We start from the raw sequence: 27,294 nt of genomic DNA, 5'->3' as shown, positions 1-27,294 counted from the left end.
AATTAAACCCTAGAACCCAATCCTACAATACCCTGGGGTAGGCCAGGAGGCAGACATTCATAGGCAGAAGCCTGATAAGGTGTGACATGGGAGAGTGTTTTGTATTTACCATGTTTTAGGGATGTATTTGGTAGCCGAGTTGGTCTGAGACAAAAAGAAATGCAAAAATCCAGAACTCTAGTTTATTTCCTACATATGGGGATGTTTTACCATCTTTAACTTTTCCTGAGCCTGATGAAGGGTGTGTGAGCCTGAAAGTTTGCAGAAAAAAATATTCTTTTGCAATTTCTCACTTGGTCTAATAAAAAGTATCGTCTTTGAATCAAGAGTTCTACATTTTTGCATTGCATTTGCCATGGGGCTCTTACTCATTCAGGGACAGACTCCTCACATCATAGCTCCCTGTATGCCCTGGAGGCTGATAGGACTGTGGGCTGGGTTTGGGTCAGCCGCGTCTCCAAGGCGAATGCTCACCAGAGCCTTTAGAGTCTGTGCAGTTAGGATGCCTCTTCCCTCCAGGTCTAGCACCTATGTATGCTCCTGAGCCCTCTGCAATCCCCAGTCTCTTGCCTGGGCAGAAGAGCCTCCGTGTGCATACTTGAAAAGCAGTACTGATTTCCCAGCCCACCCAGGGGGCCCAGGGCCTTCCCAACCTGAAACAGCTTTTGCGAGAGCTCGCTTCTGAATTTCAGGCTGAGATTCTTTTCTGTCCTCTGGGGATTCAGAGAAACAAACTGAAATTAGGCTACTAATTACTGAACACATATTACAGCTGCGATGAGGTGGCTGCAGCAAACATAGCCCAGCAAAGCCAGCCAGTTCAGGAGCGCTCAGAAGCTCTCTGGACAGGCCAGGGGAAAGAGACCCTGCTCCCCACTCCTCCTCTGGCAGTCCTTTCACTAGCTAAAGCAGCAGGCACTGCTGTAGGCAGCAGTGCTAGTAAATACCCAGAGAGTGGCTGTGCTCCAGAAGAGGTTCCCTGGCTGCTTTGGCAGGTCTGACAGAGAACAGGCAGCTCCCTGATTGGCAGAGCTGTCAGTGGGCGGCTATTGTTGCTGTTCTGCTTGCCTCTTTATCATAAAAAATGTTCCTGGTTGAACAGCAAGGGGCTGGCACCAATCATAGAGCCAGGGACTTCTCCAACCTGTTGAGTTTGAAAGGCTGTGAGGAGGGAGAGGGTGGGTGAGAGAGAGAGAGAGAGAGAGAGAGAGAGACAGCTGGCAGGCTCCCATCTCCAGCTGTTGGGCGGTCTGCTTCCTTTGATAACGTACTTGGCAGTACTCCCAGTTCTGTGTTTTCTGGCATGTAAGTGCACACCCCTGAACAGGCCTGCCCAAAGCTCCTGCTTTCCTTTCTCTCTTGCTACTTCATAACTAGTCCATCCCCTCCATCCCCCACACATGGACTGCCCCCTGTTGGGCAGAGCCATCAGTGACATCCACCCCCCCACCCCGCAGGTGGGTCCTGCCCCACTAGCAGCTGGCTTTGTTGGGGGGCTGCTGCCTAGTGTCCAGCCCAGCCAGAGCCATCCCCCCAGTGCCTGGCTACTGCCAGGTTCACTTTTGTTCCTGCTGTAAATGGGAAGCCCCCAAAGCAGCTCAATTCCCCAGGACACCGTGTACCGGTAGGAACAGAAACGGCACAATTTGCATTTTAATAGCTGTGCTACCACACAGCATGATTTTGCAAGCTGCCACCCTCACAAAGGCAGCCTGGTCCCATCCTGCCAGGTGGGATTAGGGTCAGGTATCCTTCTGAATGCCCCTCACATGGGCAGCTGCTGGTTCCCATCACAGATGCCTTTTCCCAGGTAGGGGCAGGGGCAGGGGCAGGGGCAGGGGCAGGGGCAGGTAGAATCTCATGACAGGCAAAGCAGCTTGAGAAGCTGAATCTTAATCAGCAGTTCAGAACTGGGTTAGACCCATGTGACCAAATCTCTACACTGGGCCACTGTAGGAGCCACGATCTGAATGGCTCTCATCAGACCCAACTCCACCAGTTTAAGTCCTAATTCAGAGGAAGCCTAAACTGTCTGCCAGTGCTTCAGACAAGGAAGGTTTGCTTGTTAGCTTGCTGATCCAGATTCTGCCTGGGGTACCCAGAATATTCCTAGGGAAGCCACACACTGCAGGCTAGGGGAAAACTGCATAGGTATTCACCATTACCAGGGGCCCATCACACCCTGCAGATGCATCTCTCCAGGGGCCGGTACAGGCCCCAGGGTATTTGCAGAGCCCGGCTGACCTGGTTGACACCAAAACCCAGCCCTCATGACAAAGACTTACTAGCATAGCAAGTTTGTGGCAGGATCCTGCAACCTCTGCCTGTTCTGTACAAAGGACACCAAACACCACCAGGAAGGAGGGACCTTTGCTCAGCACCTGGTTTGGACACTGAACATAAGTGGGGCTGCACCAGCGCTATGTCTGGGGAGAAACAATGCTGCTGACTCAGCAAATTGCTCTGAGTGTCCAGCTGCATAGAGCAGCTTCCAGCCATGACCCACTCAACATGGCTCTTTTCAGCTGGGCAAGGGACAGGCAGGGCTGATGTCTAGTAGCCCCAAGGATCCCAGTTAAAGTCTAAGCTGCAGCAAGACGTCTGCAGCAAGGACGAGAGTTCAAAAGGAAAGGCCTTCCCAGAGTTTGACACCAGCTGAGACCCAATGCATTGAGGGGGTAATCACCTTGGGTTGGCCCATAAAGCATGAGAGGGGTGCTTCAGACTCAGCTGCTAGGTGGTGAGGCCATCTTCTGAAGAAGGGGACAAGCTGTTAGTCCAGTCATGAACCCTGGGAATCAGCTAGCTACGTGTGCAATGTTGCAAGCCAGTCCCTGTGACTCCAAACAACACTTTGAGTAAACAGCTAAAGCGGGCAGTATATGATTAGCAGGGGATATGCAGGGCCAGGCTGGGGGCCTAGGGCAAGACTGCTGACAGGATGCGCTAGGAAGGGGCACAGGTGTTGGCTGCAAACTTAGAGGTGGCTAGTAGCCTTTCCCTCCCCATAGCAGGGAATCAACCCTGCCTAGAGTGTGTGGTGCTTATGACACCCCCCTATCCAGGACTATCTGACCAGGCTTTAATGAGCAGTAATTTTTCTGTGAATGATTAACCCTCTCAGGGATCATGGGATGTATTGCTGATCGGGAGGAGAGAGGTACCCTTCCAGCCCAGGAAGCCAAGCTACACAGCATGACTACCATGTGTTGATATCAAAAAGCTCCCACTTTTGTATCAGCCAAATTATGAACAGAAAGCTGGACCCAGCAGGATGTGATGCCTGTGGGATGGGACAAAATGGTCTATGGGCCCTCTCTGCCCCACAAAACAAAAGCTGGCCTCCTTAAATCTTAAATAACTGAGGCTCTGTCTGCCTCTTAACTTTCACAGCTCCTGCCTGCCTGATGCCAGCTTGCAGAAGGCACTGTTCCAGATCAGCTGTCACACATTCCCGGGGTGCCCTGAGACTTACTGTGAAGTAACTATCTGGGATACCATGGAAACCCCAGTTCACCCACCCCCAGACTTTCAGAGTTAGCTTATGAGACAACCCAGGTGTAGCATGAGGTGCCCTTCACACATACAATCCCAAAGTGGTAATTTCACCCTACCAGCATGCTTCAGAATGACTAGAAACTGCATCCCCCATTTGCTTCCACACACAGTCAGCAGCCCTTGCGCATTGCAATGGAGGCTAGACCCCCAGATTTCTGGCACTGCCCTTCTCTCTGCCTTAGGTATCACCCTCAGCAATACATTGATCTCCAAGGTCACTGTTCTGGAGGGCAGAGCATGAGGCTCCACATGAAGGCTGAGAAAAAGAAGAGGAAGGTTTAGGGCTATTGTGTCTCCTTGTCCCCAGCAAACACAGCCACAAGAGCACCAGGTTTCAGTGTGGGCCCTGTGCTCTACTCTTCTCACTGTTAAGAAGACTCAAGGGTGAATGGCCTATTCCAGTACCCGAGACACAACAGCTGCCTGGAGACCCAAGACAGCCCCTGTTCCCATCACTACTTGTGAGGCTACTGGGTCCAGCAAATGGTGCTCTATTTAGGAACTGAAAACAGGGCCCCATGTGACATGTGGTTGATCTTCTGTACTAAAGGCTGAATAAGGCTACAGCTCACAAATCATGGGCACTCAGAGTTAAATGGAAATTAGGCATGGGTGGCTGCTTGACCTCTTCTGAATCAAGGTGCCATATCTGTGTCAGTTATCAGCGTTAAGGGTCCATTTCTGCCACCCTTTACTTGACTCGATGGAGGTTGCTTGCAGAACAACGCGAGTACAAATTGGTGGAATCAGACCCCAAAACCCTGTAATTCGATGTGATGTCCTCAGTGTCCTCAAACATCACCATTACAGGCAAACCTCCAACAGGCCCAGACGCTGCTTCTCTCCCCCCTCCTAGAAGGTACAAGGGCAGAGACGGGGCTTAGTTACAGATGGCATTACCTAGAAGAGGCTTCAAGGTGATCTGAACAACTGAGGCTTATGTCATATCATAGAGAAGACTACAGGGGTCTAAGCATCTGCATACAGTTCTGTTTGAACCAAGCAAGGGATGATCTAAGAACCCTGGCCTGAGATTAAGAGATGGAGGGTTCCTGTCCTGAGTTACCTGCAAGCACCGTGGGGACTATAAGAAGCCACCGTGCTAGAATTCAGGGGAGGAGTGCAGCTTAAATGGACACCTGCCTGAACACAAAAGGGATTTGGGGGTAAACATGGGAGATATTCCACAAGAGTGATCTGTCTGAAGTGACCACTGCAGTGATGTTTCTGTCCTTATGGCAGGGACCCTTCTGGACAGAGGTTGCTTTTTGGATCACTGCACATTGGCTGGGGCAGGTGGGGGCATGCCGTGGGAGCAAGGTTTTGAAACCAGAAGGGGCTGCTGTTGGTTCTTCCCAAGTCCTGAATCTCCTGGGTCAGGGCGGGTGAAGTTAGACCCAGAGAGACAGAAGCATGTTACCAAAAGTCTGGATGTGGGACACAGAGGGGCACCCCTGACTGTACATTGAGGGCAGCTGCTTGTGCCTCGGGCTCCTGGTCAGCCATATTCAAACCTCCTTGGTGACATCATGACTGGGGCAGGTAGATGGCCAACCTGCAGGCAGCCCCAGGGTGCTGATGCTCTGCCGAAGGACCCTCCCTCAGGTGGCTTTTTTCCTGTGCAGGATACTCTTCCGGAGGAAACAATTCCCAGGGCAGGGCCTCAGGCACTCACAGAAGGAAACCACCAGGTGATTCACAAAAGGAAGTCAAACACTCAGACAGACTTCGTGCTGGCAGCTACAGCTCCACTGTGCGTGGGGAGAGTCCGTGCCCTAACTGAGGTAGCTGGTTATATGATGAGAGGCGAGAGACCAGGAAGTTGCCAGCACTAGGGGTAAAAAGGTCACGGGTAATGTGGGGCCTGGATCTGGGGGTCATCACTGACTCCAAGATGAACATGGGCCGGCAGTGTGGGGAGGCAGTCAAGAAGGCCAACCGCACCTTGTCATGCATCCACAGATGCATCTCGAGCAGGTCCAGGGAGGTGATCCTCCCCCTCTATGCGGCACTGGTCAGGCCACAGCTGGAGTACTGCATCCAGTTCTGGGCACCACACTTCAAGAGGGATGTCGACAGCATGGAGAGGGTCCAGAGGAGGGCCACTCGTATGATCAGGGGTCAGCAGGGCAGGCCCTATGAGGAGAGGCTACGGGACCTGAACCTGTTCAGCCACCAAAAGAGAAGGCTGAGGGGGGATCTTGTGGCCTGTTATAAACTAGTCAGGGGGGACCAGCAGGCACTGGGGGAGTCCCTGTTCCCCCGAGCACCACCAGGAGTGACCAGGAATAACGGTCACAAGCTGGCAGAGGGTAGGTTTAGGTTAGATATCAGGAGGTGCTACTTCACAGTCAGGGCGACTAGGGTCTGGAACCAACTTCCAAGAGAAGTGGTGCAGGCTCCTACCCTGGGGGTGTTTAAGAGGAGGTTAGATGAACATCTTGCTGGGGTCGTTTGACCCCAGTACTCCTTCCTGCCATGGCAGGTGGTTGGACTAAATGATCTGCTCAGGTCCCTTCCGACCCTAGAAACTATGAAACTATGAAACTAGGACAGAACAGGGAACTAAAACCCACAGCTCCAACCCAGGGTGCTCCCTGCCAGCCCTCACTGGCCAGCCTGCAACCAAGCTGTGGAATTCTCTTTCTTTTCCCTCTCGCAATGCTTCAAAGGAGCTTGGGCCAGGCACAAAGGACTGGCAGCAGCTTCACCAGGCTCTGGGATCCTCACTGCTTAGTTGGTTTGGCACACTGCAACACCTGCACAACAGCGCCTGGCTTAGCATGGAAGTGCAGGGAGACCTTTGCTTATTCTGTAGACTGGACCTGCAAGTCAGTCCTGGGTGCCCTCACTCCTGCCCTGCAGCCCCCTGACATATTGGCTCTCCCTCCCAATGGTTCTCCTGGTGCCCCTAAATCACAGCCCACTTCCTCCTGCTCTTCCAGGCCTAGACTCTCCACAGCCGCTCATGGGTCTCCTGGTGCCCTTCCTTCCACCCTGTGCCTCTCATGTATGAGCTGCCTGTCCCCTGTTCCTCACTGTGGGCTTTCTGAAATTAGCAAGCATCCACTATTATTTGGATAATCAGCCCATGAACAGAATTGTTCTACTTGGGCCCTAAGACAGGCATCAAATCAAGTGCTCCAAAGTGGATGCCCCTAGGGCACTACAGAGCTGGCTCTTGCTGCACACCGAGCCCTCCAACACATCTCCTCTGATCAGTAGCTAGAGGCTCGATAGGAGAAGCTTTCCCACAGCAGAACTCCTTGACCCCTGGTCCTGGTGGCTCTCTCACGCATCAGGCGGGTAGTGGGGGTTGTGGTTAGTGGTGTGGAAGATCGGAGGGGAGGTGTGAGGGCTGAGTCGGCAGCTTCATGAGCAGTGTCTTTCCAATGGTGTGTTTTTAATGAGTCCTCCCATTGCATAATGTCTGGCTCGTTGCTTCCTGGGCCTGGGCCAGATAGGAGTGACTCACACATCACTGCCTGCCATCCAGTCTTCATAGAGAACTGTTTTTTTTCTGTGGAAATGGTGAAAGATAAGGAATGGAGCAAACAAAAGACATGGCTCCTGCAGTGATTTCCTTGTTGCTGGGTAGTGTGGGAAGGATATGGAGACTTGACACTCACTGGAAGCTCTCAGAGAACAATAACATTCAATATTGTTGCCAGTGCCATGGACCCCAAAGGAAATCAAACCCTTGGCTTACCACATGAAAGCCTCTTCCCAGGACCTCCCCAGCCCAGCTGGGAAAAGCCAGGTAGTTTGAACAGTCTGGATCAGAGAAGCATCCAAACATCTGAGGGCTTGGCCATGAAGAATTTTGGAAGCACTTCCAAGAACATGCCAGAAATGGAAGAGGGTCAATGGTCTGTCAACAGAACACAAGATGTGTCGTCCCAATCATGCGTAAGCAAGTCTCCCTGCAAGAGGTCAGCTCAGGACACGCAAAGACTTCTCTTTTGGCATGCACCAAAGCTGCAAAGACCCAGCTGAGCCTATTATTAATACCCTTCCTGGCCTTTGCAAAGAATCCTGGGTATTTTCAACTGAGGACATTTTGCTAAAACGGCTCCCTGGCTGACATTAAGAACAGTAACAACACTTTGGACAATAAGCCATCTGCTGGGCTTGTACCTACAGCCCCACCATGACTGTCAGAATATCTCAGCCTTGGCAAAGAGCCATGGCCCTGACCATGCCAGTACTCAGGGAACAAGCTGGGACTCCCGTGGCCTACAGCTGTCTTCTTACAGCTGTGCTCAGACAGCCAAGCACATTTCTTCCCATACCAGACAACTGTACCAGACAAGAGTGTGACAGGTGGACTAAAGGCTGTGTGCACCACACAGCCCTCAGTCCTCAAGAGAGTACCATAGGCCCTACCTGCAAGGTTCCCTGCTACTCAAGTAGCCAAGCATCAGAGGCCTGTGCCTCTAGAGCAAGAGGATCTAGGTTCTACCCATGTTGTTGCTGTGAAGATCTTGGTTCCCAGTATAGGCACTTTAGTGAAAATCCCTGAAGTACTTGGGATTCAAGGGCACTGGGGCTATTATAGTCATAGTCTGACATTTCTAAGCCTCTTGCTGGCAGTGAACGTTTAACTGCAAAGATACCTCAAGGTGCCCCAAACCTCTGATGATGCCTCAGCAGAGCCTCTCCATGTATAACATCCAGTGTCACTGCCATCCTCTTGTGCTGCTCAGCCATGGAGGGAAACTGCCTTCAAGACTCTGGCACCTGGATATCCTGCTGGCCTTTCCCACCAAAGCCCACAGCAGATTCTAGCTTTGCTATCTCAGCAAAGGGAAAGGCACTAATACGGGTCACACCTCTGAGTGGAAAGTCAGGCTGCCAGCTAAGTCAAGACACAGGGCCACTGCAAGGAGTGATCTGAAAGAACTGGGGAACCACATAAACACCAACGATCAAACACCAAATCCTTCCTCAGGCTTAGCTCTCATTGAGGTCAGCAGAATTCTGGCCATTTGGAGGCTCAGCATTTGGCCTGAGGACTGACGCTGTTCACAGATACCAATGGAGTCACTTTCCTCCTCCCTCCTTCCCCTGGATCATCCTTTATTTGGACAGCAAAATCCCCTAACACATATTTAGAGGGAATGACAAACTTCTGTCCTGCTTTCAGCAATGTGCAACGCTATATAAATAGAAATCCATGCTCACCGACTGTGACGCTGGGACAGCTTGCAGCCTTTTAATAACTCTCTCCTCCTCACCCACCCACCCGCATGCACACACACATGGACACGTGCCACAAACACATATTTATGGTGTTCTCCAAGAGTAGGACTTCCCACCCTGTCAAAGCACAAGAAGGGGGCAATTCTCTGGACTACCCTGCAGGCTCCAGGACAGTAGCAACCAAAAGAGTTCACTAACCATACACACCCCAGATTAAAGCTTGTTCCTCCCAGGAGATGCTTGGATTCCCCCTCCGTCCACCGCTCAAATGAAAGGCAATCAGATGCACTAGCGAAGCAGCTTCAGATGGATGAATGGAGAACATGGAGGGCTGGGCTTTCTGTTGTTTTCTAGCTGTAGTTGCTTCTTGTTGCTGGATTTCTGAATCCAGGGAGTTGCCAGATTTGCAATTTTCTGAGTGCCTGCTCTGACAGTGAACAATGACTAATGAAGCAAGCATGACAGAGGCTCCTCTGATCTCCAGAATAGAACATGCTCATAAAGGCAATATCTAATTTGTTTGTTAGACAGCTGCCTGTTCTCCTGCCCTCCCTGCCTCCCCCACCCCCTTTTTTTTTTTTTTAACCTAGTAAGCCCCTCCAGGGAAGAAACACCTCTGAACTGGCACCACCATTACTACATAATGCACACATGCCCCAATTATACATAATCATTCCCTCCCTAACACCCCCCCACACCCCAAGACCCTTCATATGTCATAAATAAATGCACACACCTCCCTTCAAAAACACACAGTCTTACATGCACCTCCTGTGTACGTATGGATGTGTTTTCAGACACACACACAGAGCTGAAACCTAAGGCCCTTTGCTCACTGATGCTCAGAGCACAGCTGGAAAAACTTATACACTGATAAATATTTAGACCATGTGCACAACAGTAACATGCATTTTCATGGGCATTTCTGAGCTACTACCAGGTGGTGTCTCATTGCAAAGGGGCCTTGCTGCTGGTTGATGATGGGGAATATGCCAAAAGCAGGGGCTCTAAAAATCATGGAGTACCCCACAGAGTTCATGTCTCTGGTTCAACTACGCCAGTCTCCTGCCTCCTGGGATACAGAATGAAATGGAAGGACCACTCAGTGTCACCTCCTCTTTCTGAATCAGTATCTGTCTAGCTTGCTGAAGGGTGGTGGCAAAGGCAGCCTTTCCTACAAAAGATGGCCAGCCACAGAGCTGGGGCCACTGGAGAGTTAGCCGCCCTGATTTCTCAGACACAGGAACTATCATGGGTGGGCAGCAGGACCTCCCTGGGGCTCCTAGGAATCAGCTTTTGGAGCTGCCTCCCATTCAAGTAAGTGAGAAGTTGGGGTGTCCAGCAAGGTCAAGATCTGATGCAGAAGTCAGGGGCATGTGGGGATTAGATGATCCCTCCATAGGGCCAGTGCTTTCCTATAAGAGTCACACACCTCATGCAGAAGAGGAAGACCAGGGAAGGTAGTAGTGCTGAGCCCAGTGGCAGAAGTTCTCCTTGAGGCCAGATTTATCTGAGTGGTATGTGAGCACCAGGCTGGGCAGGCAGGATACCAACCTCTCTAAAGTTGCAGGACTGGCAAAAAGCAGTGCCAGGCCCAGAAAGCCAACTCCTCTCAGTACACCCCCAACCCCTGCTGGGACATTACAGGGACTCAGTCCCCCATGCCTGCATAATGCTGGTTCTGTCACCTTGGCAGTCCAAGCTCACGCTGGGTTTCTGTGCCCATCTGGAAGTGGGTGCCCCTGCTAACAGGTCTGACAGCCATTGCTCCTGACACTACAGAGTAGGTCTCCTCCTCTGGCAGCTCATGTTTTGGAGGAGGATTAAATCTTAGCTGTCTCCTTACCCTGTATCTGTGACCAGACAATGCCCTGCCACAGAGCAACCTCACATGACAGTGGGTAAGTGCAGGCTGTGCCTGGGAACTGCCTGCTGGAAAGTCCCAGTTTGCCAGCTGTGTGCTGCCATTTGCTGTTTCAGCTCCAGTGCAAGTCTGCATGTGACTATGTGCGTACTGTGGGGGAAATGTGCAGAGATGTATGTATGGAGGGAATGCACATGGATGTCTGTGTGTCTGGGGTTGCAGATGTGAACATATCCAGGTGTATATATGTGCGTGCAGTTACTGCCAACAATAGGAACTGCTGCTTGAAGCCAGGGAAGTTCACCCCAGCACTGAGCTTAACGGCTGTCCAGCTATTGGCCTCCTGAGAGGCAGATGGGGACTGAAGTCTGGAGACCTGAGGGCAGTCTGCCCAAGCGCACACAGGAAGGCTGGGATTTCCTCAGGACTTGCACCTGAGTGCAAGACCTGGGTCTTTACCACAGAGATAGCCTTTGTATCCCAACCCTGCCTGGAAGAGTAAGCGCTGGAGCAGTCTATGCCAACTTAGCAGCAAAATTCTCCCCAAGACGAGACTGAATCTAACACCAGACTCAGAACCCAGCTTGACAGGTGATTCACATCCCAACTCTCAGGGGTGACTGGTGCCTCCTTAGTCTGGGGGAGCACAATTTGTGGGCGAATCAAAAGACCCACATCCACTCCTATGCTTCTGTGTTGTGGCTTAGTACACTCCCCCCTCCCCCAACATGCCACTGACTTGTGCGGCAAAAAACCTGGCCGGTCCTGAGCAGTGCCAAGTCAGGGGGCCAATCTTGGGGGGGGGAGGGCATGTGCCCCCTGATGGCACCCCTATCAGTCGTGTGTGCCAGCTCTGCATGGCAGGGCTGCATCAAACTGGAACAGGCTGACCTCCTGCAGGGTCCCTGGGAAGCTGCCCAGGTGAGTTCCCCTAGACACACCCAGTCCCCTTCACCCTCCTAGACAGTGTTCTTTTCCCTTTGTTGGTGAGGCCAGGGCCTTGGCCTGTCACAGGATAGAGATCAACACTGGTGGAGGTGGCAGGAGCCATCAGAGGTGACAAGCGTTAATGTCCAGGTACTAATTCACAGGTTCTCACCTGTCAGCTAGTGTACTCCACCTCCAACAGCTGCTGCAACCCCAGCCTGGGTGACAGCATAATGTGATCTCTCTGTAACTGCAACTCCAGGCTGGCCGATATCCTGGCTCACTCCCTGGCTATGCCACCTGCTATTCTTACCCTTGGTGATGGTGAGGAATGCTGGCCCACACTGGGCCTGGCAGTGGCAAGATGGGTGGGCTAGGGGAACAACAGGCTGCTATTCTCAAGCTGCACAGAGCAAAGGGTGCAACATCATGATGAAAGCCTTTGCAGCCTTATTCTGCAAGCAGGGGAGCATGGCCCAGTAGTTAAAGCATGGAGCTGGGAGTCTGGATTACTGGGTAATGTTCCTGGCTCTGCCAGTGCCTTGCTGTGTGGTATTGGGCAATTCCCTTCGCTTTTGCTTCAGCTTTCCTATCTGTCCAATGGAGACACGGGCTCCCAGGCTAACCCCTGGGGGGATGAAGAGGGAAAGGGGCAAGGGTGTGCTGTGAGTCAGTGCTCCTTGCTAGGGGAAGCTGTCACAGGCCTCCATGCTGGTACAATGCTTTTGCAGTCCCCAGAGATTACGGGACTATTTCTACATGCTGTGGTTCAGGAAGAAGGAAGTGAACCCAGGGCAAACCATGGTTCTTTGGGAGCAGCATCGAAACCCTGTCCTTGTGACAACATTGTTCAGTTCTGTGATTCTTCACAGGCTCTGTGTTATAGACAAACCCCACATATTAGGACAGTATGGTGTGGCCACAGCCAATTGCTTGCCTGCATCTCTTGCCTGTCACACACTTTGTCATGGCCAGGTCTCCCTCTTCCTCAGCAACAGGGGTGGGGGCTGACAGACAAGGCTGAAAGGCATCAGCAGAGCTGTGGGACTGCACAGGGTTATGATTGCAGGGAGGCTACAGGCATGGGGTGTGACTGACAAGTAGTGGGCTACACAGCCAGCAATGTCTGAACTATGCCTGGCTCTAACTGATCCAGCCCTGACTTTAACAGCAACAAACTCCTATGGCATGGTGCTGAGCACACAGACCAACTGCAGATAACATCCTTTCTGATTATAGCCCTGTTGCAGAGAATGCAGGGCAGCTCTAACTCTGCTGCTAACTGTTGGGAGGGGCACAGGCCAGAGCCTGATGTTATACAAATGTGTTATTCAAAATCACTTGGGCATGTACTACACCTGCCCAATCCATGCTAATTTGTGCCTGGGCAGATTTCCGGTGCCACAAGTCACCTTGTACACTAGACGAAGAAGACTATAGATTTGCATCCACAAGTCACTTCCTTCAATGCCAAACTACACCCCTGGAAATCAGAGGACACCAGGGCACTGATATGGGCTGGGCTGTGGTGCCTATGACCCTGTGTGTGGGTCTACAAGCTCACCAGCTGAGCTGATCCAGCACCTAGCCTAATAGGGGACTGAATCTGATCGAGTCCACTGGACACTGCAGGAATTTCAATTGAAAATGCTGGTTCTAATGAAACTATTGAGGCTGGGACAGTTGTAGGAGCTCTAGAAATACAGGACTTGATTCTCCATTGCTCTGCACTTCGGCTCATCATTCATAGCACTGGGAAGTGGGTATGAATGACAGCACTTTGCAAACACTTGGAACTAATATACGTGTAATGGTGAAAGGTGAATCATGTCCATAGTGGACAGACAACTGGATGAGAGATCAAGCACAGTACATAGTAATATGCCACTGACACCTGCCTGGGCTGCTGGACTAACTGAAGAGGACCTGAATTCCCCCTGTGCCCATTTTAGACTTAGTGAATAATCACTCATTGCTCAGTGATGGGCTCAGGGTTTAGTCCACACACAGCTCCCTGCAGGTCATTAGTGCACTGCTGCCTCACAGCTAACACCACAGAAAACATCCTTGATCTTATGTAAGGCCCTTGTCACCACTTGGCTTCTCTAAGGGGCACTGTCCCCTGGTCCCAGTAGCTGGAGTTCTGATGACTTGAATCACATTCCTCAGGGCTGAAATCTAAGCAGCTGGCCCCTAGCAACCTGGAGTGCCACTCTCAGACTGCCAGAGTAGAGGGATAGATAGCACTTGCTTGGCTAGTGGACTTCAAGGTTTCTGCTACAGCAGTGAAATAAACCAAATGCACTTCTCACGTGCACTGTAATCATCACCACCTCCTGTGCCTCAGTTTCCCCAGCTGAGATGTGGACACACTGAGGGTTACTTTCAGTGCAGTGAGGATTCCCAAGACCCTTCTCTGACACCCCCCATCCAGGGATTTCAAAGCCCATCGCAGCTCTAACTTGACAGGGAAACTGATGCCCAGGGCAGGTCCACAACTCACTCCAGCTCTTAAAGCAAGTGGCAAAGCCAGGATGAACCTTGAGCCCTTTGAGTTCTGTACATGGGACATAACCCCCAGCCCAGGAGGAAGACCATTCCCTGATGTGGCCACTCTGCTCCAAGACCCTGGGATGAGACACCACAACTCCCCAGACAGCAGAGCAAAGCTCAAGCTTTCCCAAACAGGGCACTGGCCAGTTCTCAGGGTCCGGGCTAAGCCTTGCTCCCAGCACAGCCCCTTCACTGCCCTGAGTCAGGCACTGCCCAGAGAACAGTCTATCTAGGCATGCCTGGAACCCCCAAGGCTGCAACATCAGAGCTCCATTCACACAGCCTGTACTCCTCTAGCAGGAAGCCCCATTACTTCTACCTGTGCCAGATGGGAAACTAAGCACAAAGAGAACTGACTTGCCCAAGGTCACACAAGTTATTTGAGGCAGAGGAGGGTCTCTTGAATGGTAGGCTGGTGCACAGCACCGCTCACATTAGAGCCCAACAGAACACAGCACAAAACTCTGCCTTTGCCCCCCACTGAGTTATGTATGCTCATAAAGCCCAGTGCAGGAGGGCATGGGAAGTTTAACTCAGGGGAGGCACAATGACTAAACACCACCACAGCAGGAACAATTGAGACTCCAGACACTCAGAGTGACCTGGTGGGGTAGGAGGCCACACAAGCACAGGAATGACTTTGTGCTGAGGGAACTGGTTTCGGTGGCCAAGGTGAACACTTCAGCAACTAGAGCAACCTCAGTGGAGTCATTGGAGCTGCTGTCTTGGGGCAAGAGTGCCTTCTGTCCTCACAGGGTGGTGTGAGGACAGATCAGTGAAGGGGTATGCGCTCAGATATGGTGATGATAGCAGCCAGATCAACAGATAGCGTGACTTCACTGGAAAAGCTTAGTCATGGCTCACTCCCCCTCCCTCCCTCCCCGTAGCCAGGGGCAATAAAAACTTTATAACAGCCCCCCCCTGTAGGAGGAAGCACCGGCATGAAGGCATGTTGCTACCCTCTCCTCCCTGTGCTGCTGTCTTTTCCAGTACACACTGGCTCCAAATGCTACTCGCAGTGCCCTCAGTCCTGTCACTTCCTGGCTGTTTTGGCTGATGCTGTCTCGCTGGGTCCCATAGCTGGGATTTTTCTGACCTGAACCCCATGCCTCAGGGCTGTGTTCTAAGCAGCTGGATCCTGGCACATACCAATATCAGACTGGGCAAGGGAGCAAAAGGTTTTGGGGGTTTTACAAGGTTAAAACAACACAGCGCTAGCACTTTGACACTACCTAGGAGCAGGGGCCTTTGCATAGAGCTATTCCAGGGAGCAGCCACTCAGGAGGCATGGTTAATTTTAACTTGGTGCTGGCAACTTTAACCCAGTTGGTGGTGAGGAGAGCTCCTTGTATGCTTTCCTGATGATCTGTAGCCTGTATTTGGGGGTGCATACCTGCCCTTTAAGTAAATCATTTGTGGCTGCAACTTCCTCAGGAGAAGCAGGTTTTCTGTTGGGCTCTGTGACATGGGCAGACCAACCTGCAGCCCTGCTTTAAAGCCCTTCAAGACCACACCTGGTCCCCTAGGGCCAATCACTAACAAAAGTTCAGAGCCACTGGCTTTATGCTGAGGTAGGCCCTAGGTGCTCCTGGTCACCAGCCACCGGCAACCGTCTTCTGTTCTGCTCCCAGGTGCCTGGGACTCACAAGAACGGGCATCTCCATTACAAAGATGCATACCCAGATCTGCATCTCCACCTCAGCAGGCCCTGGGAACCAACTGGCTAAGGGCCAGAGGCCCATCTCCTATAGCCAGACTTCCCAGCCGCACCCACCAGGGCTGAGGAAAGCAGCTTCCCCAGAGAACCGAGATGAATGCTCTGGCTGAGTGGCTCAGTGCTGAGCTGAGCATGCCTCTGCAGGCAGGTGGTACATGGCCCTGTCAACCATTCAGTTTATGGTTACCAAAACCACCCAAAGGCTTCACTTTATACCCAAACATGGGTCCATTTAACATAATGCTTTCCCCCCTTGCAAAGTCCTGGGCTATAACTTATAATAACTGAGATACAGCTTGTAATTCAGTGTTGCTGCTGAGCAGGGAGGCATCAGGCTGGGGAGCCCCAAGACCTAGCATACAAACAAAATCTCACCTGCAACACACTCTCCTACCTCTGTAGGGTTAAATGTCTCCAGCAGAAAGCCATAAACTGCTCCGGGCACTTTCATTTAATCTGTTGCCTCCCTTTCCCTGCCACTCTTCTGCCTTTTCCACTGCTCCTACTCCTCCCTTCTGCCCTATGCCTGCCAACCCAAAACTGGCTTCATGTCCCAGGTTGAGAAACACATGATGGCACTGCCTGGGCTGAAGCACAGCCACAGAACAGAGATCTGTGAAACAACCAAGTGCACACACCTTGGCAGCCAGTGCCAGCTCAATGCTGCTCCCCATGTGCCTGGCAGCAGTCTGGAGCCAAATCTGCAAAGGTATAGTTGTCTAATGTGCACTGACATCAACGGGAGTTTGGCATCTACCTGCCCTTACAAATCTGGCCATTTGGCTCCCAGCCTGGCTAAATACAACTGTGGTGCAAATGACTAAGATCCTTTAAATCAATGTGTCCTCCTGCAAAGGACAGCATACCAGCCAGACCAGGCAGCACCAGCTTGCTTGCCTCCCTATCCACACAAACACCTTGAGACACTGGCACACAGAGGGCATTTCTGCCGGGGGGGAGGGTTTAAGAAAGGAGTGGGTCCAGTTCCATGCATGTAAGAGCACGTGTATGATTGTGTTCAGCCATCTGCAGCATCTTGCCTATGGCATGTGATATGTATAGTTTTTAGACCGGTATGTAATGTGTCATGTTATTTCGCAGTGGTGTGTCTCTGTCTAGGAGCAGTGTTTTGCATTGTATAATAATGGGAGTAAATTGCCTGGTTTGAAGCACACAGTGTGTGTTAGTAGTGTTGTGTTGTGTGTACGGCAGGTTGTGGCACACTGTGCAGTAGGCTGTATAGTGTAGGTGTCTAGATCCCCATGGTGCAGGGCACGTGGAATCTGTGCAGCAGAGTGCAATTGGTTTGGGAGGAGCAGCTGAATTTCATGGCGTAGGCCATCATGCATGATGTGTGCCCCCGGAAGGGGGGGGGGGCATGGTGATTGCCTGCAGGCAGCGGCCTGAGCGAGTGGGGACCTCCCGCAGGTGGGGGTGGGGGGAGTGGTGACTATTCGCAAGCCCTGCTGGCAGTGTTGGCTGCGCTTCTTTCAGGGAGTGCACACCAATCTCAGCGGGTGCATGTGCACCTGCATGCATCCCCTACATATTGCCAACGGAGTAGGTATAACAGCATTTCACTCGGCGCCTGAACAGGGTTGTATACCACAAGATGTGGATGATATGCTGTTTGTAAGATATTCTGTGAAACAAAGTGTGTCCAGTAAGCTGTGGTGCATGGAATCAGTCCACGGTTACGCCTCCTCACTTTGAGAATTAAGAAGGGCAGCGATTTGTTTGGCAACATTTTATTAAAGCAGCTGTATATTCGCTGGAGATGTCAGACCAGCTTTCAGGCACTAAGTGCCCTTCCTCAGGTGCGGGAAGGAAGCTGCAGCTAAACAACAGATCCGGCTTGTGCTTGCTCCTTATGTAAATGCAATGAATTATGAAGGGTGTATTTTTCCACAGTGGGGCAGGCGTGAAACTGCGCAGCGGGTTTTCGCTGTGCATCCGCGTAGGGCCGGGCACCGCGTGCCCCTGCCCAGCTGTCTGCGGCCTGGGACGCGCGGAGGCAGCTCCCGGCGCGCAGGGCGGCGGTGCCAGGCTAGGGCTGGGCCCTGGCGCCGCGCTGCGTTAGGCAGCGCCCTGCCCGCCGCTGCCTGGAGGAAGCGGCCCGTGGCGCGCAGCCGGCGCACCCCGCATGCCGCGCACGTGCGGCCCCTGTGCGGGGCAGCCGGCCGCCTCGGCCAATTAGCGCCCGGCCCCGCCCAGGCCCCGCCCTATTGCATAACCCGCCCCGCCCCCCGCGCGCGCCGGCCCGGCCCCAGGGCGGTGCCCGGCGCCCTCCCGGCCCGGGACCGCACCTGCGCGCTGCCCCGTGGGTGGGTCGCGCTGCTGTGGCAGGCGCCTGGGCAGGGGTCCCAGAGGCAAGGGGCTGGGGCGCCATAGGGCCCCAGGCTGGGCAGGGAGGCAGCTCTGGAGCCGAGCCCAGGCTCATCATGCACAGCTCTGGGCTGCAAAGCAGCCTGGCAGTGCCCCGAAGCCCAGGTGCCCACCAGCGGCTGGCTTGGAGAGGCTGCCACACGGGTCGCTGTTGGGGGCACTTGTGTGCACAGCCCCAGCCCCCGCCAGTCGCTGTGGCGTGGGGCACACCCAGTTTGGTGACCCAGCAGCTCCCAACTGGTAGCCATGTTGGGTTTTCAGGTCCAGCAAGCCTAAAGCAGTGAACCCTGCTTAGAGGCAGACACCGGAGCAGCAGACTTGGGCGGGGGGGGGTGTCATCTCTCCACGGACTTGGGGGGGGGGGGAGGTGTCATCTCTCCATGACTTCTCGGGAGAACTGCCTTGCAAGCGATCCCTAGCCTGGAACCTGAAAAGAGCCAGGAGACAAGTGTCTGGCTACAGCTCACATTGCACAAGCTTCCTGCCCGCCCTCACACGTGTTACGCAGGCACCCACACGTGTCTTTTCTCATACAACACTTCATTGTTGCTGGAAAACCCACTTGTCCCCATTAGAATGCATAGCCCATCCAGGACGCTCTGTGCTGCCCTTTCAACAGTGTCCACCAAAGGCTTCCGTCAATGTGATACAAGTTGCTGAAAACTTCAGTCTGCCTCCCAAAGAGTACATTAGTGCTACACCTGGTATCCCAGCCCCATTCAGTCCTATCCGGTGCCACAGCACTGGGCAGCATGGCCCTTTGGAGAATGCACCCCTACATACTGTGTGCATCCAAAATCAGCACAGTGCCAACACAAACCCACACAACAGGATCAGAGAAAAGGAGACAGACAGCAAAGCAAAGCTCTGACCTTCTGCCAGGGCTCAGGGAAGAAGGTTCCCCAAAGACTTGTGCAATGCACAATGCAGCAATATTCCTTATCAACTACTCTTCAGGGCCTCAGCCACTGATGTTTTGAATATCTCTAGCAAAGGGGCTTCTCCTCAGCCTTAGGAGACACCACCATGGTCACCTTGGTGATGAGATTTTCCTGGCAACCCCCATTCCCTTTGCACAACTTTATCCTGTTACTCTGTTTTATCCTGCTGGAGTGGACACACTGCGTCGCTCCTCGACTTTCTGTGCTTCAGCTTTTTCTGTTTTTGCTCAAGTCTTCCCTAAGCACTGGTTCTGAGTCCAGGTGTGCTGCAGAGAGCAGCCCATCACTACGCCTTGCTGATGGACCTGATCCAGTGCAATCACTGATGCCCCTGCATGTGGGGGATGTGAAGCACAGTCAAATCAGGACTCTGCTTGTTCTCCTGATGGGAGGGTTTCGTCCTGGGCAGGTTTGCATGAGGGCTGACTTTTCAGGGAGCTGCAGCAGCACAGTGGATGTGAAACAGCAGGGAGTCACTGTAGCCTGCCCAGTGAGGGGCCCTTTGCTCCCAGACAGGAGGTGCCAAGTTACTCCTGGGGCTGAGCTGAGTGCACAAAAGGGTCTCCCCTGAGTCCACCACCCCCCACGATCCAATCCAGCTCTCCCACCCAGGCCTCTCCAACTGAGCTCTGTCTCCTGGGTAAGTGACTTTATGCCTTTTCTGTCTCTTGCTTGAGTTTACTGGAGGGAGCCTGCTGTGTATCCATAAACCTTTATGCTGACTCTGGAGGCTTTGCTGCTAAAGATCCCCTATCCCTGCTGGGCTGTAAATAGATCTGTGTTATCACCAGGGACAGTAAACCTACCAGATGTTTCCTGAGGGTGTGGTCAAGGTGCCATTCAGGTGGCAGTAACCTCCAGCTTGTGCTTAATAGTTTGGCTTATCAGCATGCCCACACCCAGCACCTACAATACTGACCATGCTACTGCTTCTCGTTTATCTTGCCTCATTACCCAGAAGGAGAAAGTTCAGGCTGGTAGAGAGCAGGACGCAGAGTGGCCAGCATTTCTTCCTCTGACCCCAGGTGGGAGCTACCTCCTCAGTGCCAGAGCCCAAAACCAATGCAGCAGCCCTGGGCCTGGAGTTCTGTCTCGGGGGCTTTCATCCTATTCTCCTGGCTTCAGCAGCCCAGCAGAGCAATCACACTCAGGGCCTCATTGCTGGGAGAGCAGGGTCACATGCAGGGAGCCCTCAGCTCAGAAGAGAGGAGAGGAAGGCTGCTGGCAGGGGTGACACAGCCAGAGGGACAACACACTGTGATGCTGCTTTGTCCTATACCCCACGGAAATACGAGTACTTCATGAAGGCAAACAACTTGACCCTCCCCGCTCCCTCAGGGAGCGAGTCTGGATCACTATTCCCATGTTACAGCCAAAGCTGCCCATGACAGCAAGTGTCACAGAACCCAAAAGTGCTGATACTCAGGCTTGTCCTTCAGCTGCAAGGACACCCACCATCCTCCAGTATGAACACCATAATGGGTCTTAAGCAGTCAGGGTGAAGGGGGGTCTGACCCTCACTGAGGTGTGGGGAGGGGGATGCCAGCAAGTTGCTGGCTCTGTCCAAATCCTGCCCCTAGGTTAGCAGAGGCGGGGTGGGGGGGAGCACCTGTAGCTTGCAGCTTGATATTGCCCAGCCCATGTGACCTTTATATACCAGCACAGCAACCTTCTCCCTCATGCAAGGGGTTGGCCTGTGCTCAGCCCTAATGCTCTGGTTTGGGTGCTCCAGCAGCATTCTCTGGAGGATGATGTCTGATTTCCCTCTCTTGTTTGCATTGCCAATGATTTATTGGCCCATGGTTTCCCTGGGAGAGGGAAATCTCACCCTCTCACTTCCTTGCTCCTATTTTCCTCTTGATTGGTTTTGTTACAAATGAGAGCCAGCTCCTGCCTCCCACCAGTGCAGCCATTACACTGGGCTGGAATGCCTCTTGCCTTGGCTTGTGGCCTGGCCCCTCCCTTCCCCACCTCAGCAGCAGCCTGAGTTACATAAGGCCCACATAAAATGCCTCCCAGAAGGATGTCCCTGAACAAGCAGTCTGCCTCAGCATCTGACTGTTCACCAGTAGCACCGACTTCACCAGGCAGCAGTGAGTCGTTCGGAGAGCAGGCATATATGGGTGGGGATGCACAAGCTGCAGGCTAAGCCGCCTGCTTGTGCTGTGCAGGTGTGCATGCACCTAAGTGCTTCTCATCCACATATATGCGTGATGCAATAGTGAATGTATGCTTGAGTGAACAGGTGCTGAGAAGAGTTTGTGCATATATATGTGCATGTCTGTATGCAGATTGCATGTACATAACATGATGCACACTCCTGTTGTCCAGAATGTGCGAGTACATGCAAGCATGCAAAGGGAGATGCAGGAATGTGCGGATGTATGCAGAAGGGAGCAGGGTGTGGGGGCAGGCAAGCAGGAGGAGGTATCCAGAGGCTGGCAGGCAGGTACAGCAATGGGTGTGCATTTGTTTGCCTCACCCTGCTCTCACGCACGTGAGCCAGCACTCACTAACACATCTCCCAGGGAGAGTATGACAGGCCTGTGGCATTCTAGGAAAGGGCTGTGATGTACACACACCTACAACAGTACAACACCCACTGTGCACCCTCCACTCCCCTCCTCTGTTCATTAACCTCCCCTGAGGAAGCAGCGTGTCCCAGCAGTGCCACCTGCTAAGCTCAATTCTCCCTCCACATCTGTTTTATAGAGACTCCACCTCCTGGTCCCTGACCTGGTGTCTACAGCCGCTGGAGCGCTTCAGTCACCTGGCCAAATGGAAGCGGCACAGGTCCGGCAGAATGGAAGGCACTGTCACTGCAGGGGGCCTTGGAAAGGTCAGATCCATCCCTTTGCCTCAGCTGCCTGCTCTGTGCCAGAGGGATATGGAAAGGGACTCACCCCTAGAGAGTCCCAATCACTGCCTGGTGTAGGGAAGTAGGGTGAGATGCCTCTGCACATTTGCACTGGTTGAGGCAGCCGGTGACAGGACGGTTTCCCATAACCCAGGGCAGCCCAGCTCCACTGTGGTTATACACACACAAGCCTGCTGACCGTACACAGCTCTCCCGGATGCACTGATCTCCCCGCAGCTGGCTTTCACCTGTACTGTGCTACTTCATCACAACCTCCCCTCCACCCCCCACAGTATATTTCGCCTAAGTCAACCTGGACACTTTTTAGCCACTCTTAAAAAATTGTCTCTTCCCACTGATTTGGCTCGTGCTTGCATGTGCAGAACCGGAGAAGACTCCCAGAAATTGACTGAACCGGAGCTGTCCCTGCTGTTGGGGTAGTGATGCTGTTGGGCAAAGGGAAAGTTATAGGGCCCTGGGAGAAAGACAGGGCAGCATCATGCAGAGTGAGGGAGCTGGTTAGTTCCATCATGCTGGTTTGACAGCTAAGGTGGAGCTCTGCACCACTACACACACTCCCACTTCCTGCCTCTTGTGTTTTCATGGCTTAGACTCCTCTCGCATCCATCTCTAGCCTGCCCCGCACAACAGCATCAATGCCATTTCCCTCATAGAGACAGCTTCAAAGGGCAAGTTATTTAGGAGCATGCCCTCAGATGGACAGCAGGCTCTGTTCTCAGCCCACAACCCCATTTCAAGGGTCCCTCCAGTAGAAGGGGGATCCCTGGTGGCAGTCAATGGGCCTGGCATTTCAGATAAAGCGAAAGGGGAGTTACGGAAGACAGTCCCGTGGCAGCAACTGGCCTCTACTTTGCTGGTGCTGCTTCCTGCCCAACTAAAGCCTTGGCAGCCTGGCTCCCAGCAGTCAGAGAGGTATCAGTTTCTCCAGCATGAACCTCAGTATATCTGGGACACACAAAGGTGGCTCTCCAATAGCTTTACGCTGGGCTCAATTAGTCACCACTGATGAACTGGGGTCAGGCAGGATCCTTCTTTGCCAGTTCCTAGAACTTGGTCAGTGGCCAAGCCTTTTTTTTTTTTTTTTTTTTTTTTTTAAAGTAAAGAGCAAACTCTCTCTCAAGGGAGGCATGTAGTCCAATTGTCAGAGCAGGGGGGTGGCAGCCAGGACTCCTGGGTTGTGGTCTCAGCTCTGCCATAGGCACTGCACATGACTCTGAAAGCTGGTCCCTCTCCATGCCTCAGTGTCCCCCTCTCCTAGCAAGTGATGAAGCTATTTCAAGGCATGTTAATGAGATATGGGAGAGGGCTCATTCTCTCACAGACATTGCCTGCATAGAGAAGGCAGGTCAGGAAAGTGAAACCTAGCTTCCAGAGGGGGAGTGGGCCCAACCAAATGACTAAAAGCAGATTTGCTGCCTCTGGCATGCCCCAGGAAAAATGCCAGTGCCTGGAAGGGAGCAGCGCTAGTGGCAGCTGGACAGTAGCTGGACAATAGCATTTTTTTAATTTAAAATTTCCATTTTCCAAGCCAAATTAGCTGAAACAAATTCCAAATCTGTGAGTCAGTCCAGAGCCATAAGTGGCCCTACTACCGGCAAACGTCCTCCCCCGCCCACATCTGGGGCTTCAGATGTTCCCAAATCCTTTGGCAGCCATCCTACTTGCAGGCCTAAGGCTGGAGGCCTGGGCTTCATATGCCCCCAAGTTTTGCTTGCCCTTATCCATAAGGCCCCAGAAGCAAGCTCAGAAGGCGTCTCCCATTTCCAAAAAGTGGGCATAAAGCCAAGGTTAACTGCATTATCTATGCTGATACTATCCCATGGCAGCAGAGCAGTCTTCCCCAGGAGTGACTAGGAAGCCAGTGTGGCAATCATGGCATTTCTCCTAACAGGTAAGCACAGGGCTACGCTTGAACTGAGCTGACAGGAGGCTGACAGAAGGGTTTGCACTGCCTGCACTCAAACACCTGCCTCTTACTCAGCTAGGCAAGTAACCCCACCACCACAGTCAGCATCCAGACACACAGGGCAAACTGCACTCAAGATTTCCCAGGCCTGACCCAAAAGGAGCAGCAGACACAGCTGGCGCCCATCGCTCTACAGACCCCGCACCCCCACCTCCTCACCCTAAAAAGTATCTCTGTCCTCCACCAGAAGGATGCAGCCATGTGGTCACAGCCTGCCAGGGATACTAGGTAAGGGCTGCACTTGGCAAGTCCTGTGTGATCAACCCTCCCAGCCAGGTGGGAGCAGGGCTATTTTCACATTGCTCATTCCAGGCTGGGGAGGCTTAGAGGGCCCTGGCCCTCACCAGTGCCATGGCTGGTTGCACAGTGAGCACCGGATCACCAAGGGCTGTATTTGGACAGGTATTTAGGTGCCTAAAGATGCAGACTGGAGCCACGCAGACTTACACAGGTGCTGGGCTCTGAACCACCGCAGCCCTGGGACCCCCGCTCTGGCCGGGCCCGATCCCGATCAGCACGGGGAGCCCTCCGCGGCCAGCGCGTGGCCCCACTGCCCGCCCGGCAGGGCCCTGGGCCAGCGGCAGCGGCAGCGGCACCCACCTGTGGAAGAAGAGCAGGATGGAGAGCATGGTCTGGTCGATGTTCCGGTTGCAGATGCCCTGGTTGAGCAGGTAGCAGGGGTCCCGCACCACGGGCTCCAGCGAGTCCTGCCGCATGAAGCTGCTCAGCTTGTCGGCGTTGAGGTTCTCGCACACCAGCTGCTCCCGCAGCTGCCGGAAGTTGCTCACCGTGGGGCTGCCCAGGGGGTTGCCGTTGCCCCCGGCCGCGTCCTCGGGGCCGCTGCGGTTGGCCAGGTCCAGGCAGCAGCTGCAGCAGTCCAGCCCCACGGGCGAGCGGCACTCCTCCGAGGACGACGAGGACATCCTGGGCACCCGGCCCCGCGGCGGTGGCGTGAAGCCCTCCAGCCTGCGGAACCAGCGGGGCCCCGCGCCCGCTCCCCAGGCTCCGCCGCCGGCTCCGCTGCCCCGGCACGGGCTGGGCGCCGCTCAGCTCCCCCGCGGCGCGGGCGGGGCGGGGCGGGGCGCGGCGGGCGGCGATCAACAGCTGCGGCGGAGCCCGGCGCCCGCACCCCGCACGCACTGCTCCGCCACTGGCTCCGCGCCGGAGCGCTCGCCCGCGCCTGATTGGTGCAGCGGCGTCCCGGCCCGGAGCGCGCCCCGCCTCCCGCCCGCCCCGCCCGGGCGCCGGCTCCGCGCTTCCTCCGCGCCCGGGAAAGTCCCGCCGCCCCCCGGCCGGGGTCCTGCCGCGCTCTGGCCTCCCGCAGCTCCTGACCCCACACGGGCTTGTTCTCCTGAGGGAAAACCAAGAGCTGGCGGTGCTGGGGGGCAAGCGGGGCCGAGTCTTATCGTATCACGGGCTGCCTCAGCCTAAGGAGGTTGAGGCTGAGGTTGCCTGGTGGGCTTGCGAGGCTGAGCAAGCCAGGGATGTCCCTGACGCCTGTGGCGGGTTGCTGGGGCCTCCTCAGGGGTTCGCTGCACGCCTGGTAGCGCTGGTGGCTCTGCTGGAGGTCGCTCCCCTCTTCGGGTCCTCCCTGGGCCCAGCTGAAAAACAAGTTGGCAGGTTCCCAGCTGCCATGACAGACAGTTGCTGTATTCCCCAAGCTCCTGGTCCCCAGCACTCCTGGACAAACAGGGAAGGCTGCTTGCCTGTCACACTGGGAAGCGTGCAAAAGAAGCACAGGCAGTGCCCTATGCTAAGGCCAGCTACAGTCTCCCGGCCTCCAGTCAGACACTTACCCAGTTGCTTCCCTGCCCAGCAAGGGCCAGGAGAGAGAAGTGACCTTGGACCAAACAATCAGCACTACCAGACACAGCAAACTCCTGAGGATGCCTGAACCACCCACTACAGGGATGTGGAACACCATGGAGCAGTGCTTCTCAAAGTGGTGGTCCACGGACCGACCGGTCACCGGTCTGCAAGTGAGTTGCCAGGAAAGAAAGAAATATATTTTCAGAAGCATAACATTGATATGTTGTAGCACCATAGTTTGTACGTTCCAACACTCCAGGTGACATCACGTTGTGCGAGGTGAGCAACGAGAAAGAAACATCCGGTCGTGCATTTGTGTAGTGCTGTTACCTGCAGTTGCTCCCACCAGCTGAACCAGGCACCGGTCCCTGGCCCACTGGAAAAAAATTACCTGTCTGCCACATCAGATACTTTGAGAAGCACTGCCATAGAGGACATCCCTGGTTTGTTCTGTGTCCCAAGGACACCCAAGAGAGGCTCTTGAGCTGCTTGGAGCAGACAGGTACTCATCACCACACTGCCCACATGAAGAAGAGTGAGGGGAGCATTCAGCAAGAGACATGGGCTGGATAATGTCAGCCTCAGGGGTTGCCACAGCAAGTTTAAAAACCCCTACAGATGCTGGGCAGGTGGGGAAAGTGAGAAAAGGCCAAGCCAGGGCGGCCTGGAGGTATCCAGGGTGCCGGTTGCTTTCCAGTGTGCTGTGCCCTTGGGACCAGATGTGGGGGCAGGGACAGCAAGGTTGTGAATACTTCCCCAGCTGGGAGTAGCCCAGAATGGAAGCCAGAGGAAGGTGGTTAGACTTCCTGTTATCCATCTTTTTAAAAATTTATTTTATTGTTTAACAGGGCTGCCACTTGGAGGACCTGGGGAAGAAGCAACCACCACAGAGCTAGGCACGGGAGAGTCTCTAGCCCAAACCTCCTTGGACGGGAGTTGGTAGGGAGCCTTGATGTGGAAGCTTTAGAGGCCTGAACCAGTGGCTGAAAGCTGACTGGCATGGTGGGCATGTGGACTGGGGTGCAGGAGAGGTGGAGCCCCAGGACCATCAGCACTGGTGATATGAGTACTACCAGCAGTGGGGACCAGGTAACACCACTGAATCCCTCCTCATTACATTTTGACATCAAAGCGTGGAAGGTGATTGAGGGAGCCTGCCCTCAGGTGCCAGGCAGTACGCCCAACACGTAAGCCATCACTGCAGGGACCCTTCTTCACACTCATATATATCTATACCCCACCCCCTCACCCCCACGCACATTTTAGAAACTAATGGCAATTCTGAAATAAAACCATTTTGTGTGCATTGCGTAATAACCTACACAGCAGTGGTGGTGATGGTAGCATTGTTGAATACACTTACTATATAGACAAGTGATTTGGTCCAGTAAATGATCGTAGGCAACAAGGTTCTTTGGGTAAATGTGATATCTTTTATTAGACCAACTAAATAGTTGGAAAAATTGTTTACAAGATTTTGGGCACAAACACCCT

General features: G+C 53.6%; 1 protein-coding gene across 1 annotated transcript in view; it reads right to left on the bottom strand.

Annotated features, from left to right (window-relative positions):
• Positions 1-25,129, bottom strand: part of TSC22D3 (TSC22 domain family member 3) — a 66,153-nt gene extending 41,024 nt beyond the window's left edge. The window contains exon 1 of the mRNA XM_090060989.1: positions 24,592-25,129. Within this exon, the coding sequence (XP_089917115.1) occupies positions 24,592-24,914 (323 nt within the window). The 5' untranslated portion in view covers positions 24,915-25,129. The remainder of the gene's footprint in view (positions 1-24,591) is intronic.
• Between the last annotated feature and the right edge of the window lie 2,165 nt (positions 25,130-27,294).

Source organism: Crocodylus siamensis, chromosome 8 (genome assembly GCF_052110815.1).
Source record: "Crocodylus siamensis isolate JL-2025a chromosome 8, ASM5211081v1, whole genome shotgun sequence".
In the NCBI taxonomy this organism is placed as follows: Eukaryota; Metazoa; Chordata; order Crocodylia; family Crocodylidae; genus Crocodylus; species Crocodylus siamensis.
The sequence above is the reverse complement of the archived record's forward strand: the minus strand, read 5'-3'. Positions and strand labels throughout refer to the sequence as shown.